Source organism: Mirounga angustirostris, unplaced genomic scaffold, assembly GCF_029215605.1.
Source record: "Mirounga angustirostris isolate CCGP_5_RB_7025 unplaced genomic scaffold, mMirAng1.0.hap1 SCAF_3, whole genome shotgun sequence".
Classification (NCBI taxonomy): domain Eukaryota; kingdom Metazoa; phylum Chordata; class Mammalia; order Carnivora; family Phocidae; genus Mirounga; species Mirounga angustirostris.
The window spans coordinates 86,671,208-86,687,893 of record NW_026991711.1 but is presented as its reverse complement, the minus strand read 5'-3'; the positions used below and the strand labels follow the sequence as shown (position 1 = coordinate 86,687,893).

At 49.0% G+C, this 16,686-nt stretch overlaps 1 protein-coding gene across 2 annotated transcripts in view; it reads right to left on the bottom strand.

Moving 5' to 3' along the window:
- LIMS2 (LIM zinc finger domain containing 2) overlaps positions 1 to 9,644 on the bottom strand; it is a 42,913-nt gene extending 33,269 nt beyond the window's left edge. The window contains exon 1 of one of the 2 annotated variants that reach the window (XM_045869083.3): positions 9,502 to 9,644. Coding sequence is in view for 1 of the 2 variants with exons in the window: in XM_045869079.3 (XP_045725035.1) it covers positions 5,569 to 5,579 (11 nt within the window). In the remaining variant the exon portion in view is untranslated. Of the gene's footprint in view, positions 1 to 5,568; positions 5,851 to 9,501 lie in introns of those variants that run through there. The other variant, XM_045869079.3, reaches the window with a different exon arrangement.
- Between the last annotated feature and the right edge of the window lie 7,042 nt (positions 9,645 to 16,686).

Sequence of the window (16,686 nt, the reverse complement as noted above, 5' to 3'; positions counted from 1 at the left end):
TTAGGTCATGATCCTGGAGTCCTGGGATCAAGCTCTGAGTCCAGCTCCCTGCTCAGCAGAGAACCTGCTTCTCCCTCTTCTCCCCACTCATGCTCTCTCTAACTATCTCTGTCGCTATCTCTGTCCCTCTCTCTCTAATAAATAAATAAAATCTAAAAAAAAGCACACACACACACAATATGCTACCACTTCACACTCACTGAAACAAACAATAAGTGTCAGTGAGGGTGTGGAGAAAATTAGAACCCTCCCCATTTCTTGGTGGGAATGTAAGGCATGCAGTTACTCAGAAAACAGCTTGGCAATTCCTCAAAAAATTTCACATAGAATTATCATATTATCTAGCCATTCCACTCCGAAGTATATGCTCAAGAGATGGGAAAATATATATAGAAATGTTCACAGCAACATTATTCATAAAAGCCAAAATGTGGAAACAATTCAAATGTCCACCACAAATGAACACATAGACAAAAGGTGGTATAGCCATGCAATGGAATATTATTTGCACCCCCCCAAAAGAGGAATGAAGTACTGATTCATACTACAACATAAATGCCCCTTAAAAATATTATGCTAAATGAAAGAAGCCAGGCCAAAAAAAGCCACATAATATATAGTTCCATTTATAGGAAATATCCAGAACAAGCAAATCTATAGAGACAGACAGTAGATTAATGGCTGCCAGGAGCTAGGGATTGACTGCACATGGGCATGGGGTGTCTTGGGGGTGATGAAAATGTTCAAGAATTAGTGGTGATGGTTGTTGCACAAATGGTGAATGTATTTAAAATCTACTGAATTGTACTCCCTGAAATAGTTATGGTATGTGAATTATATCACCAATGTCTAAAAAGCACACGTGTAGGGCGCCTGGGTGGCTCAGTTGGTTAAGCGACTGCCTTCGGCTCGGGTCATGATCCTGGAGTCCCTGGATCGAGTCCCACATCGGGCTCCCTGCTCGTCAGGGAGTCTGCTTCTCCCTCTGACCCTCCCCCCTCTCATGTGCTCTCTCTCTCATTCTCTCTCTCTCAAATAAATAAATAAAATCTTTAAAATAAAATAAAATAAAAAGCACACGTGTAGTAAAGAATACTACATAGCTGGGGCGCCTGGGTGGCTCAGTTGGTTAAGCGACTGCCTTCCGCTCAGGTCATGATCCTGGAGTCCCTGGATCGAATCCCACATCGGGCTCCCTGCTCGGCAGGGAGTCTGCTTCTCCCTCTGACCCTCCCCCCTCTCATGTACTCGCTCTCTCTCATTCTCTCTCTCTCAAATAAATAAATAAAATCTTTAAAAAAAAAAAAAAGGAATACTACATAGCTTACTAGAGGCAGGGACCGAGGCCAGGGCCAGCAGCAAGTTGTGAGGGAGGGCTGCCACCCTCTTGTGGCTGAGCAGTGAGTGCCGTCCCCAGGGCAGCCCGCAACACCACCGGGAACAGCCTCTCCACCAGAGCCAGCTTCCCCCACCCACACCTCCCGCCTTGGCTCACCAGGAGGCTGGGTCCTTCGGTACGCCTCAGATGAATGACATTTTCCAACTTTCTTACCCCACATGAAATCTGATTTTGAACGATTTTATCTTCATTTAAAACTCCAGCATCAGTGTGGACACATCTTTGGTGTTACATACATACATTCAGTCATGTCATCTTAGGGACACATTGTCCTCTCGTGTAAGTATCTCATTAACATATTCACCTTATTAGGTCATCTCGAGCAAATTTTCATCATCAGGAATTTATTTTTTTAAAAATTTTATTTATTCGGCAGAGAAAGACACAGCAAGAGAGGGAACACAAGCAGGGGGAGTGGGAGAGGGAGAAGCAGGCTTCCCCCTGAGTAGGGAGCCCGACGCGGGGCTCGATCCCAGGACCCTGGGATCATGACCTGAGCCGAAGGCAGACGCTTAACAACTGAGCCACCCAGGTGCCCCCATCATCAGGAATTTAAAAGATTTGAATAAACAGAACAAGGAGAGTTAAGGTGCCTCCCTCTGTCCGCCCTACTCGGAAATGAAGACCTAAGGAACACGCAAGTCCAAATGCGCACGTGACAGATGGAGCAGAGCCAACCAGTGCAGCTTGAGAGGGGGGACAGCCACGGTGCATGAAAAGCCCGGCCCCTCTCCACGGAGCAGGGGAGTGGGGGGCAGGCCAACTCGCCCCAGGCCCCAAGTGCTGACTGCTGAATTTTCAGGAATTTCGTGAACCGGTTAGCGTCATGTTGGTAGTGTGAAGTGAGCTGAGGTGGGGGTATTTTCAGCCTGGGATTGGACCCACTACAGATCAGGCCCTCCGTCTGCCACGGCACTGCACTCACAGGGTCGGAGTCAACACCGGAAGCAGAGGGTAAGGGAGGAGGTGAGCAGTCACAGGTGGTACCGGGCCTCGCCTGGGGCTCAGGGACCAGCTGTGCGGCACTCGTCATCTGCTTCACACGGCTCCATGCGCTGCTCCGAGGGCCCTAGCTGCCACCCTAGCTACACCTCAGCTCTGCCGCCAACGGGGCTGCTGGGCATGCTCCTGAGGAAGGTGGGGAGCGAGCGGTTGAGAGCACTGTGGAGGGCGGGGGTGCGGGTGGATGTGAGGACAGGGATCTATCTAGCAGCCCCACTCTGCACAGTCCCCAGCTCGGAATCTGGCGCGCGGCAGCCTCCGCAGACGACGGGTCATGTGGTGGGAGGGACCCCACCCTACAGCAGGCCAAGCCACTGAGCTCACCGGCTGTGGGCGCCATGTCCTAGGCTGCACTTGGAGGAGTGCCTCCTGACAGGCTGGATCCCCAAGCAGGGGCATGCCCTGCCTGGGTCCTAACATCCTCCCTGTGGATCAGTGGTGATGTCAAAGGTCCCTTCAGCTGGGACAAAGCCTTGGGTGTTTTTAAGATCCAGAGTCTTTGGGCCGCACGCCAGGGCTGAGCTTCCATCCCACAGCATGGCCCCTCCCTAACCACATCCATGCTCAAGACCTCGCTTACCCTTCTCCCCGGCTCAGTCCTCTCCCAGGCTTCAGACCCTCTTATCCAGCCGCCTCCCAGTGCTTCCTCTTGGACTTGTCATAGCTCTTCAAATCCTTCGTGGCCCAAACTAGCTCCGCGCCCACGCCTGCCACCACGAATGGGCTTCCTCCTGGATTCCATCCTCTCGGTCAGGTCCTCCAACTGCAGCTCCCATACCCCCTGATCCAGCTCCTCTTCCCCATCCCCAAGGCTGCTGAGGAGGAGCCCCCCTTGTTGTGGGCCTCCTACACCACCTCTACCTCAGCAGCACCCAGAGGTGTGTTTCCAAAGTGCACCGCCGTGTACATCACTCTAGGCTCCCTCACTGGCTCTCGACTGCCCTCCCTCTGGCCTTGCCCACTCTGGTCCCGTGGGGAGCTGGCACTTCACGCAGTTGGCAGGGGGAGCCCCAGGGGTGTGTGAGGTGTACGATGAGAGGGCTGTTGCCAAAGGTCGGCCTGGTTCTAGGCCGCACGTGGGGATGCGCGGAGAACCAGGATCCCGGTGTGAGTACTATCCTGGCGTCTCATGGAGGCAGTGGACATGCAGAGGTCAAGGTGGCACGCAACAGAGTACAAATGAAACTCCACAGCTTCTGGGACAGGAGAAACCTTGCCCACCCCAATGGTCGGGTCGGACGTGCATTCCTCAGCTGGCCCGGCCCCACACCTGTGCTGGAGAGGGAGGCGAGCCAGTCCTGGCCTGGGCACTGCATGTGGCAGGCCAACTTCAAGGGAGGGTGTCAGTCTATGCTCCCAGACGGCTCACAGCTGCGAAAAGCAAATGAGCAGGAAAAGACACCACGAGAAAAGAAGCAAGCCACCAAAATATTCCCAAGGGCATCTCTGAGGAGTGGAACTGTGGGTGTTTTCTTTCTTTTTCTGTTCCTGTTATCTTTTCTGTTTCTGGTTTTTTCTAACTCTCTGAGATGAGCAGTGTTACTTTCACAAGGAAAAACTCTATCCAGTGTTTTCCAAGGTGCTCTCTGGTCCTTGCTTCATTTGATGACCGTTATTTCTCTGGACCCCTGCAGCAAGGCAGGCTGGTCCCTGCACCCACCACCTCCCTGCCTTCCCAGCTTCTCTTGCTGGGCTGTCGGCCGGCTGACCTGATGGTCTCCATCTGCCTAGAAGGCCCAAGGGACTCAGGGGCCACAGGACCCCTGCCCAGGAAACAGAGGTACTTCAGTCTCTGCTCTGCCTCAGCCCTGCAGGCTGTCAGGGTGGAAGCTGCCGCCAAAGCTGGGAGCGTGTGGCTCTGCCTTATTAGGGGGTTTGCTGTGCCTGAGTCTCCGCACCGCACACGTCCCACCCCCCCTCAACACTGGTCTGCACTGCTCCTGGCACTGTCCCTGTTTCACTCTCTCCCTTTGCTGCCTCGAAAGCTCACAGGTGGGCAACCAGGCAGCTGGCAGGGGAGCCCTGCAGGCAGCGGGAAAGCCAGGGGCTGCCGAGCACACGGAAAGGGTGAGCACCGGAAGGCCGGTCGTGTCCGCAGACTCAGGCCATGACGGGAGTGGGCAGCCAAGTGCATCGGAAGCACAGGACTCACTGGGTCACAGGATACGTGCCATTTTGGGTGGTCCCAGCTGTCCTCCTACTCCAGGCCAGTGTGGCCCTGCCCTCCTGGTGACCACTCTGCACATCGCCCAGGTTTGGGGCCACCACCCTGCCCTCTGTAGCTGCTCCCTCCTGGGCACTGCCTCTCGGAGCCCTTTTCCCTAGCAAAACCACAGGGTTTTCTCAGTCCACAAGCCACAAGTCAAAGAGCATCCTCCTGCCAGGACTTGGCTGGAAGGGGGCCGCTGGGCCTCAGAGCCCATCCCCTCCCACCTAGCCGTGAGTCATGCACTTGTACCCAGCCATGTTCCGGAAAGGACTGCAGAGGCCAACCCTTGCCAGACACTAGTGCACATGTGACCGGCCTCCTGAGTCACTCGGCCTCTGTGGCCTCAGTTACCTCATCTGTGAAATGGCAACAGGGCCTGAGAGCCCCAGCTGGCCCAGGCCTGGGGGAATGTCCTGCCCCCACCCCACCCCAAACAGCTTGTGCTTGGGCAGAGTTCTAGCCAGGCCTTCACATAGACCCCTTACCATTTCTAAATTTTTACCATTCCTGGCTTACAGAGGAAGAAACAGAGGCTCCAAAAATGAGATCTCTGCAGGATCACACAGCTGGGGGTCAGGGAAGCTGATAGAAGCCAACAGTCCGGTTTTAAAGCCTTGCTTAGTTGGTTGTGACCTTGGGCGAGTGCCCCAGCCCCTCTGAGCCCTGGTTCTCCGTTAGTGAGGGGTTAACTCTGTCCATCTTGGAGGGGTAGGCGGTGGGGTGGGCAGGAGCTTCACCTGCCCCCGCCGGACACCAGCGGGGGATAGGGGCACCCCGGTCCTGACAGGCAGGGCTACCCTGGCAGCCAGCCGTGGTCCAGGGGCCGGGCAGGAGGCGCAGCAGGTGGATCGGCCAGCTTCCCAGGAGAAGAGGGCAGGGGTCGGGGCGGGGGTCCGGTCCCGCAGTCCCGCCCAGACAGGCGCCCTCCTGGCCCTTGGCGTGGGTGGGGGGCTGTTACCTTCCCGTCATGGTGGTCGCGCGCGTTGAGCCCGGGGTCGCCTCGGGACCCCCTCTGACGCCTCAGCAGCCAGACGAGCACCAGCCAGCAGGTCCCGGGCGCGAAGCAGGGAGACGCCCAAAAAAGGCCAAGAGCGGCTCCGCCCGCAGCCCAGCCCAGCCCGCGAGGTGGGGGTGGAGGGGGGCGGGGGTGGGGTCCGCCCCGCCCGCGAGGTTGGGGCGGGGGGCGAGTTGAAGTGGGGGCGGAGGGGTGGGCCCCGCCACTCGCGCCGTCCTAGCTCTGGGGACACCGAGCTTGGCCTGCGGCGGGCGCGGGTCACGTCCTCCCCGCCCGGGCTTCGCTCGCCACCTCCCCGGATTCCGGGCATAGTTTTCCTTTTAAAGGGAGTGAAGTTATAATAACCGCGAACGAGCCCCCCAGTCCCGCCGGGACGCCCTGCCTGGCGCTCCCCCTCCGCTGTCCGGGTCTGCCCAGGAACGTGAACACGGGCGGGGGACAGGGAATTGGAGGACATAGAAGGACGATGTAGAGACCACCTCCCCGCTGGCTCCAAGCCCTGAGTTCCCACGGCAGCCCCGAGTCAGAAAGGGGGTCACCTTCACGCTTTCATTCCTCAAACAGACGCTTCTGGGAACCGACTCCCTCCCGGGGCGGGGCACTTGGGGACCCCTGGCCCGCGGGGTCCCGCCCCCAGGGAGGCCAAGGTCGAACGACGTCCCTTCAAGTCGTGAGCCCAACGTCATACTGAGATGCCAGATCAGTGCCCTCCCGGGCAAATAACCGTTTCATCCAAGTATGCGAGTAACCCCTCACCAAGCAAAAGGTACTTTACAACGAGAAAACCAATCGCCCAAGTTGGGGAGGAGAACCAAGCACTCCTCTCTATGATGAAGCACCACTGACAAGTTAGAGAGGAGCTGTTTAAAGTGACCCTGTGATACAAAACCATTTAGGGAATCTCTTCTGGGAAAATCATTTCACAAACAAACAAAACAAAAAACCCTCAGTCTCCCAGCCTACGGGCAGGTATTTCTAGCTGGGCTGTGGAGCATAGCTTATGATTGGAAGCAGCCCAAATATCACACTGTGAGGCCAGGACTGAGCAGCCTGATATGTTAACCCTGCTGAACATCGTATTACTTCTAGCTTGGCAACAGATGAAGACTGTCTAGAAATGACAGTGCAAGGTAGCAACCCACACGTAAGCGATGGAATTCAGAGTGACGTGCGGACTTCCATCTACAGAAATGAGCTGGGAAAAGGCATCTGCTCCTAAGTCGCTGGTATCTTGAAACCGGTGCATTTGGCACTTCTTAGTTCTTTTGCAGCTGTGTCTTAGCTGATAGTGTTTAACTGTAATTCGATGGTTGACTAAGCTTCAAGTATGGATGATTTCTTGGTTCATCTGCCTCTTTAAGAAAAACGCTTTCCACAGTTGCTGATGCTAGAGGCTGCGTACCAGAAATGGGCTGCCCAGCTGGGTGGTTCATTGAATATTGGGGTTCTTTAGGAACCAAGAAGGATGAAAAGTAGGAAGGAGAACACCAAAGGGACCTGTTCCCTGCCTCAGGGGAAAGCCTGCGAGCCTCCTCTAGTATGCTTGCTGAGCACAGGAGGATGTGCCTGTGGCCAAACCAGAGCCCTCTGCTGCTGACCCAGCCCCTCAGCATGCCTCATCCTTAGGCCACGGGCAAGCTCAGCAAGAGCTCAGTGGCGTCTGTGGGCATCGCTCAGCTCTGCTGGAGATATGGAGGATCCAAGGAGCCATGGGCCAGCCTCCTACAGGGCAGCCAGAGGTCAAACTGGCAGGAAAGAGCTGCAGTTGTCCAGCAGTGGTCATTCACACATTCACTCACTCGGACTCATTCATTCGAGAGCAACTATGCTATTCGGAGCACTGGGGGCAAAGCAGGGAACCAGAGGACATGGGGTGGGGGACGAACAGTAAACAAAACATAGACATGACTTTAGGCAAGGACAGTGCTGCAAAGAAAAGGACAACATGGGGGGGCTTCTGAGGAGTGTCATCTGAGCTAAAACCAGAATGAGGAAAAGAGCCAGCAGGGGGAACAGCAAGGGCAGTGGCCCTGAGGTGGGACGGGCTTGGGGAGCTCAAGGGTCAGAAAGAAGGCCGTGTATCTGGAGAACAGGGAGGCAGGGGGCATGGGAAATAAGGGAGAGGGGCCAGGGGGCCAGAGCCCGAGGGCCACCCTAGCGTTTGGATTCCACCCTTAGAAAGGTGGGAGATTCTAAGCAAGAATAGACACAATACCCTCTGGGGCTCAGGGGGCTGTGAGCACCCTGTTCACAGGGCATTTCCGTCGTTGCCCCACACCACCCTCTCACTCCCCCTCTCCAGCTGACAACCATACCTGAGCCAGCCCAGTGCCCAGGGGTGCAGGCAGGGGTGAGGGCTCAGGGCCAAGGGAGGGGCAGGGCTTCCCTTGACCAGATTGGCCTAATTAGTAGCACAAAGGCCACCTCAAGTGGCCTCCTCCCGTGTCTAGGGCCAAACCCCCTCCCCCATGTGACAGTGGGGACCAAGAAGGCCTTGCGGCCCTGAGGAAATCTCAGGGTCTCTCGCCATGGCCCAGGCCCCAGCAGGAGCCAGTGTGCCTTCCCAGCATGCAGGACCAGGGTCATCCTTGTTTAATGATGGCCCATGTGACACGAGGACACCCCAACAGTTCTGCCCAAAGGGTCTCTCCCCCCGGATCTGGTTTAGGCATCTCCCTCTCAGGGCACTGGGGATGGCCCAACTGGGCCACTGTTAAGCAGTAGTGCATAACTGGAATTAACCAGTTCCTTCAAGTCCAAACTTAATTCCGGAAGTGGTCTGTGATAATCCCCAGGGAAGGGCCGGGAAGCGCCTGGACCACCCAGAGGAAAGCTGGACCGCTCTAGCTGGAGGCTGGCCAAAAATGAATAGCGGGCAGCACACCCACCTCTATGTATCCCCAGAGAACAGAGCATTTGCTGCTTTAACAACTAACTGTTTCTACTGTAAAATGTGAGCATGCCCTCCGAACCGAGATCTACTCTTACACACGTCATCTGACCAGCCCAAAATGACCTTACTTCTTCCTGGCCCAAGCAGAGCTCGGTGAAAGAAGTTTGATTACGATTAAGGCAGAATCATAATCCACTAATTCTTTTAACATTTGCAGAACAAACGACAAGAGACTCAGAGATTTTCTTAGTCTGTGGAGAACACAGAACGCTTCTCGAGAGTCTGGTTTACCCAAGTTTAGAACAGGGCCACGGAGCTCACAACTGCTTTGCAAAGACTGGCTGGCCTTGGCCTTTGAAAAGGAAAATAACATTTCTCTTACCTTAGCTCTGGGATAGGCTTGATGCAACTTACAGGTCTGGAACAAGAGAGGCCTATAGAACAACCCCAAAGAGCATTCAGAAATGCCACATTCTTGCACCTTAAAGCATCACAGCGTGCGTCATCCAACAAGAATCACCTGTGCCCCGTGACCACAGGGTTCTTTCCCTGCAGGGTCTCCAGTCTCTCTCTGCTCCTAAGCACACCTCTCTTCCACTTGCTGGGGTTTATTTTGCTTCCTCTTTCCCATTAGGGTAGCCAACCCACCAGTCTTCCCATCGGAGTATCTCCACCCTCCGTGCAGAATAAAGACCAGCTGTGCCCCCTACCATGCTCCCCAACCCTAAACTGTCCAGACTTGGCCTCACCTGTGGAAGGCCTAGCAAGGTAAGCTGACTTCCCCCATTCACAGGCCACCTAAGGGTGTGTGAGGCTAAACCTGGAGGCAGACCACCCTGGGGCTGTTCCCTTACCCCAACATCAGCAACATTAGCATGAGCACTTAGAGGACATAAAGGGAATGGTGGGGAGAACCAGGGACCGGGCCCCATGCACATCTCGAGAGCAAAAAGCACCACTCGGACGCCACGCAGTGTCTCTACCTCAGGGGGCTGAGTCGCCACTCCTCCTCCTTCTGCAGCTTCCTTCCCTGAGCACCGCCAGCCACTTCTCTGGCGGAAATGGCACGGCCACTTGGAGAAGGACTGGGCAGCAGCTGGGAGTGTCCAGCTGCGACGGGTGCCCAGATATTCCAGCCTCACCTCTCACTGGGCAGGAGGCTCAGCTGGAGCTGGAGGCTGGGCCGGGGGCACCTTGGGATCAGGAGAGGGTGGAGGAAGCCAGGAAGGAAGGCCGGCCTCCCTGGGGAGGTGCCTGCGGGGCGGGCCACTGACAGCCCATTCCCCTGCAGGCTGGGCAGCCAGGACGACAGAACAAAGGAGCGACAGCCGCCCACCGCATTCAGAGAGACCAGCAAAGGGGCAACCAGCCGCCAGGGGGGGCACCTGTTTGGCGGCCGCTAAAATGAGCATTTACTGGGGCGCCTGGGTGGCTCAGTCGTTAAGAGTCTGCCGTTGGCTCAGGTCATGATCCCAGGGTCCTGGGATCGAGCCCCGCATCGGGCTCCCTGCTCAGCGGGAAGCCTGCTTCTCACTCTTCCACTCCCCCTGCTTGTGTTCCCTCTCTCGCTGTGTCTCTCTCTGTCAAATAAATAAATAAAATCTTTAAAAAATAAAAAAAAAATTTTAAAAATGAGCATTTACTAAACTCCTGAGCTCATGAGCCCCTTGGGGCTGATGTTTACAGCCTGATGTTTACAGCATATACGCGGGCCAAAACCGAGCCCTACAAGGGCACAGAGAAAAGAAAACCCACAACTACTTTGAATGACCCAAGAACACTTACTAAGACACCTTCTTGCCAGTTATTATTTTCCCTGAGAGGAGAGAAATCTCAGGATTATTGACATGATTTTAAGTAAATTATTTTCTAATCTTTTGCTATAAAAATTTCATTGTACCTGGAAATGCCCAGAAATAGAAAGAAGAAAGTTAGGACACCAGGGTGGCTCGGTCGGTGAAGTGTCTGCCAGAGGCTCAGGTCACGATCCCAGAGTCCTGGGATGGAGTCCCAGTCGTCCTTGGGCTCTCTGCTCAGCAGGGAGCCTGCTTCTCCCTCTCCTGCTGCTCCCCCTGCTTGTGCTCTCGGTCTCTCAAATAAATAAATAAAATCTTCAGAAAGAAAGAAAATAGAATTTAATTTCACCACCACAGATGGGTGCCAACAATATTTTGATTCCAGTCTTATCTGCATGGGGGTATTGTGTGCACAATTGTGATCCTTTTGTGTTTGCAATTTCACATTATCTGTTCATGGTAGATGCCCACCCCGTGTAGCACTTATCGGAGTTGCCCGGCTAGACAGCTCCAGGGCATCATTCACACTGTGCTGCACATAACACTGTCCCTAGGTCTCCTCCAACCTGTGCTACTTGCGGGGGAGGGGGCTGGCATTCACGGGCACTATGTATACAGTCTGTAGATTCCACTTTTGAGGATAACTGGTTTTGTTTTTTTAAATTTATTTATTTTTTACAGATTTTTATTTATTCATTTGTCAGAGGAGAGCACAAGCAGGGGGAGAGGCAGGGAGAGGGAGAAGCAGGCTTCCCGCAGAGCAGGGAGCCCAATGCGGGACTTGATCCCAGGACCCCAGGATCATGACCTGGGCCAAAGGCACTTAACCGACTGAGCCATCCAGGCATCCCTGGTTTTGTTTTTCAATCAAATTTTATACCCCTTGAGGTTGAAACTGTTTATGCAACACGGCACCCAACTAAAGGCTGGCTAGATATACAAAAAGTACCCAACTCATTGTTGGAACCAGTGATGTTATGCTGGATTGCCATGTTTAAAATAACCTGCTTCCATGTTATAAATATGCTATACACCAGAATGTAAACTCTCCAAGACAGACTCTTGCCTTGTTCACTGCTCTATCCACTGGACCAAGAACAGGGCTCTACTCAGAGAAACTGCTCAGTAAATATTGGTTAGGATGTCATTTTAAACATTCTTGTTTCATACTCCTGTGAGCTGCCTGAAGGTAGAGTGCGTATCACTCTTATTGCTCCAGCATCTCAAATATCGTTTTACTCAACACAGCTAGTTCTGAATTGAATTTGTATAAATAAAAAAGTTTATTTACACCCCAGGAATCCATAATATGAAGAAATCTTTATGGAAAGAATTCTTTTAAAAACAGAATCTGGGAGCGCCTGGGTGGCTCAATCGGTTAAGGTTAAGCATCTGCCTTCAGCTCAGGTCATGATCTCAGGGTTCTGGTATCGAGCCCCACATCCGGCTCCCTGCTCGCTGGGGAGCCTGCTTCTCCCTCTCCCTCTGCCCCTCCCCCTTCTTGTGCTCGCTCTCTCTCTCTCAAAAATAAATAAAATCTTAAAAAAAAAAAAAAAACAGAATCTGTTTGAAAGGGCAACTAGTGCTCAAACTTGTCTTCCATATTTCAGACTTTTGTAGTTGTACACTAATCCAAGGCTTGCCCCAGGAGAGACAGGTCTGGGGACCCCTGAGGCCCAGTGACTTTGACCAGCACGGGTGTTGTTCCATTAAATGTGCATGTGCAAACGGAGGCTTGGGGCCTCTGACAAGCACCACCGAGCTAAGCCACAGGTCCACTGGCCACATCTGTCATTAGGTTCCAGTCCATTAGGGTGAAGTCCAAGCCTGCACGGGCACAGCAGAGATCAATCACACATCTTTTCCCCTGGGGACACCCCATGTTGGCAACATGAACACCCTCGGAGCCCAAGGATTCTGCCGGGTGGGAAGAGATTCGTGGGAGAACAGGGGCCTCCAGCTAATGTTTCTCTGTGAAGCTGAGACATGAAACAAGCTGAAAAACCCACAGTTAGTGTGGCATGTGGTTTGAAGAGCACAGACAGTGACGTCAACCACTTGGGTTCAAAGACGGTCTTGCACTTACTAACCGTTATCATCTTAGGTAGCTGCTTCACTGCTCTGCGCCTCAGTCTCCTTATCTATAAAATAGAGTAGATAATAACAGTAACTTTCATAAAGATTTGTGGGGATTAAATAAACTCATCTATGCAAGCAGTTCTCAAACTTCTTGGACTTTGTTTTATACTCTTAAAAAAGGACTGAGGATACCAAAGAGATTTTATTTACATGGGCTACATCTATCAGTATTTACCATATTGGAAATTAAAATGAAACATTTTCTTAGCTATTAATTCATTTAAAAATCAATAAGAAAATTATGACATATTAACATAATAATGTATCTTTAGGAAAACTATTTTCCCCCCCAAAAAAATAATTATGGAGACATCTGTACCCAACCACAATAAAGCAGCAGGAACCAGACAAAATATATGAAACAGACAAAATATGTAAAACTAATGTGTTCAAGATATTGACCATCAGGCAGCAAAGGACAATGATCATAAGAAACAGGAAACAAACAACTGGTCCCAGCTCAGTGCTTCGAGGGCATTTCCAGATCTTCGTCCACGGAAGAAGAAGCCAGGTAGAGGTGAATGGACTCCCTTAATCAAAGAAATGGAGCTGAGAGTCCAGGGGACTGGGGCAGCTAGACTTTGCAGCACTGGTGTTCGAAAAGAGAAGGCTGCACAGAGAGAGAGCTCCAAATATCTCTAGGGGACCTCCCTCCAGTCTTCAGCTGCGTACTGATAAGCACATGCGTGTGCTCCTGGCCAGGAAAGAGACACCTGGAAGAATCCAGGGGAATAGTGCGTGGCACTCACATAAGGCAAAGAATAATGCCTATTTCCACCATATTGGGAAATCCCAGCATAGAATATGAACTACCCAAACTGAACACAGAGCGGGAGACTGAAAAAAGTGAAGAAAACCTCAGGGACCTATAACACTATCTCAAAAGAGTAAAATGTCCACATTAGTAACTGCCTAAGCTATGTATAATATGACTTTTTAGAGCAACCACTAAAAAAAAAAATCTATGCAAAGAGGTATACCAAAAAAGAAAAAATACTATAGATAAATCAAAGTGGAATTCTAAAAATGTTCGAGAGTTACATAAGGAGGCAGGATAAAAAGGAATGATCTGTTGATACACACAACAACCTGACATATCTCAAGGTCATTATGCCCACTGGAAAAAGCCAATCTTAAAAGATTATATACTGTAACATATTCCATTCATACAACAACCTTGAAATAACAAAAGTATAGAGGATGAAAACAGGTGAGTTGTTGCCAGGGATTGGAAACGATTGGGGCAGAGGGTAAGTGTGACTATAAAAGAGTTTTCTGATTCATGAACGTGGGTTGTCTTCCCATTTATTCAGATTTTAATTTCATCGAACAATGTTTATAGTTTTAAGCATACAAGTCTTACACTCCTTTAGGTAGTTTATTCCTAAGTATTTTATTATTTTTTGATGTGATTCTAAGCAGAGTTGTTTTCTTAATTTCCTTTTCAGATTTTTCATAGTTAATGTATAGAAATATAATGAAAGTTCATATATTAATCGTGTGGCCTACAAAGCTGCTGAACTTCTTTATTGTTTCTAATAGTTTCATAAGGGATTTCCTAAACTTTTCTACACACCAGATGTCACCTGCTAATACAGACGGTTTTACTTCTTCTCTTCCAATCTTGAGGACTTCTATTTATTTTTCAGCCTATTTTCCCTGGCTAGAACATCCAGTATGCTGCTGAATAGAAGCCTTCCTCCTAATCTTAAGCTGAAAGTATCTTTCACCATTAAATATATTAGCTGAGGATTTTTCATAAATCCCTTTATCATGTTGATGATTCCATTCTTGGTTGTTTGCATGTTTTATTATGAAAGGGTGTTGGATTTTGTCAAATGCTTTCCCTCTATCAGAAAGATCGAAAGATCATATCACTTTTGCCCTTCATTCGATTAATGATTGATGTTCATATATTACTCCAACCTTCCATTCCTGGGATAAATCCCACTTGGTCATTGTGTATAATCCTTTGTGTATGTTGCTGGATTTGGTTTGCTAATGTTTAGTTGAGCATTTTTGTATATATTCACAAAAGATGTTGGTCTGTAGTTTTCTTTTTTGTGATGTCCTTCTTTGGTTTTGGAATCAAGTCCTTGATCTCATGGTATGAGTTGGGAAGTGTTCCCTCCTCTTCTATTTTTGGAAAAGTTTGTGAAGGATTGGTGTTAATTCTTTAAACATTTGGCAGAATTCTCTAGTGAAGGGCGCCTGGGTGGCTCAGTCGTTATGTGTCTGCCTTCGGCTTAGGTCATGATCCTAGGGTCCTGGGATCGAGTCCCACATTGGGCTCCCTGCTCCACAGGAAGCCTGCTTCTCCCTCTCCCACTCCCCCTGCTTGTGTTCCTGCTCTCGCTGTCTCTCTCTCTGTCAAATAAATAAATAAAAATCTTAAAAAAAAAAAAAAAAGAATTCTCTAGTGAAGACTCTGCTAGGTCCTGGGTTTCCCTTTGTGGGTAGTTTTTCAATTACTAATTTAATCTCTTTATTTGTTACAGGTCTATTCAGATTTTGTTTCTTCTTGAGTTTGTTTTGGTAGTTTATGTATTTCTATGAATTTGTCCATTTTGTCCAGATTATCTAGTTTGCTGGTATAGAATTGTTCATGGTATTCTCTTACAGTCTTTACTTCTGTAAGATGGATAGGAATGTCCTTTCTTTCATTTCTGGTTTTAGTTATTTGAGTGTTCTCTTTTTTTCTTGGTCAGTTCAGCTAAAGGTTTGTCAATTTTGTGGATCTTTTCAAAGAACCATCTTTTGGTTTTATTGATATTTTTCTATTTTTTTCTCTTTTCTATTTATTTCTACTCTAACCTATATTGTTTCCTTTCTTCTGCTTGCTTTGGATTTAGTTTGTTCATCTGTTTCTAATTTCTTAAGGTAAAAAGTTAGGTTCTTGATTTGAGATCTTTCTTCTTTTTCAATGTAGACTTTTATAGGTATAAATTGCTTTCTTAGCACTGCTTTCCCTGCATCCCATAAGCTCCTGTATGTTTGTCTTCATTTTCATTAATTTCAACATATTTTCTCATTTCTTTTTTGATTTATTCTTTGACCCATTTGTTCTTTAGGAATGTATTACTTAATTTCTGCGTATTTTACAAATTTCCCAAATTTACAGTCTGTTATTGATTTCAAATTTCATTCCACTGTGGTCAGAGAACTTTGTGTATTATCAATCATCTTCAATTTATTGAGCTTTGTTTTCATGGTCTAATATGATCTATCCTGGAGAATGTGTCATGTGCGCATGAGAAGGAATGTATATTCTGCTGTTGTTGGGTGGAGTGGTCTAGAGAGGTCTCCTTCCCTTTTCTGTGTTATTGTTATACGTACTATATCCATCTACATTGTAAACCTCAGAATACATTGTTTTAATTATAACTTTACATAATCTGACGTCTTTTAAAAGTCTGTGAGATGAAATTGAAGTAAATGAAATTATACATTTATAGAGTTTATTATATTAACCTCCTTATTTAGCATTTCTGATTCTATTTCTTGTAGACTTGAATTACCATTTGGTGTCATTACCTTACTCCAAAACAGCTGTGTTCCCACCTACCACCTTTGTGCTATTATTGTCAAATAACATTTTTACAAAATGTAGACACATATTATGTTTCTATATGTAAAAAGCCTAGCTATATATGTATATACATATATCTTAGGTAATTACTTTTTAAATCAGTTAAGAGAGAAGAAATATGCAATTATACTGTCTTTTGTAATTAACTAACATTGTTTTTCATGTGGATTTGAATTATTATCTGGTGTTATTTACTTTCAGTCTGAGGAATTTTAGTGTTTCTTCTAAGTCAGGCCTGTCAGCAATAAGTTCTTTCAGTTTCCCTTTGTCTTTAGTTCTTAAAAGATAGCTTTGCTGGATATAGAATTATTGGTTGACAGGTTTTTAGTTTAAGCACTTTGAATATGTCATACCCTGTCTTTTGGCCTCCATTGTTTCTAAAGCTTTTATTTATTTATTTATTTATTTATTTATTTATTTATTTATTTATTTATTTATTTATTTATTTAAGAGAGGGAAAGGGAGAGGGGAGTGGGGGGGGTGGGGTGCAAAGGGAGAGGGAGAATCTTAAGTGGCTCCACAGCATGGAGCCTGACATAGGGCTCAATCTCACAACGCTGAGATCATGACCTGAGCTGAAATCAAGAGTTGAATGTTTAATCTACTGAGTCACCCAGGTGCCCCTGGCCTCCATTGTTTCTGAT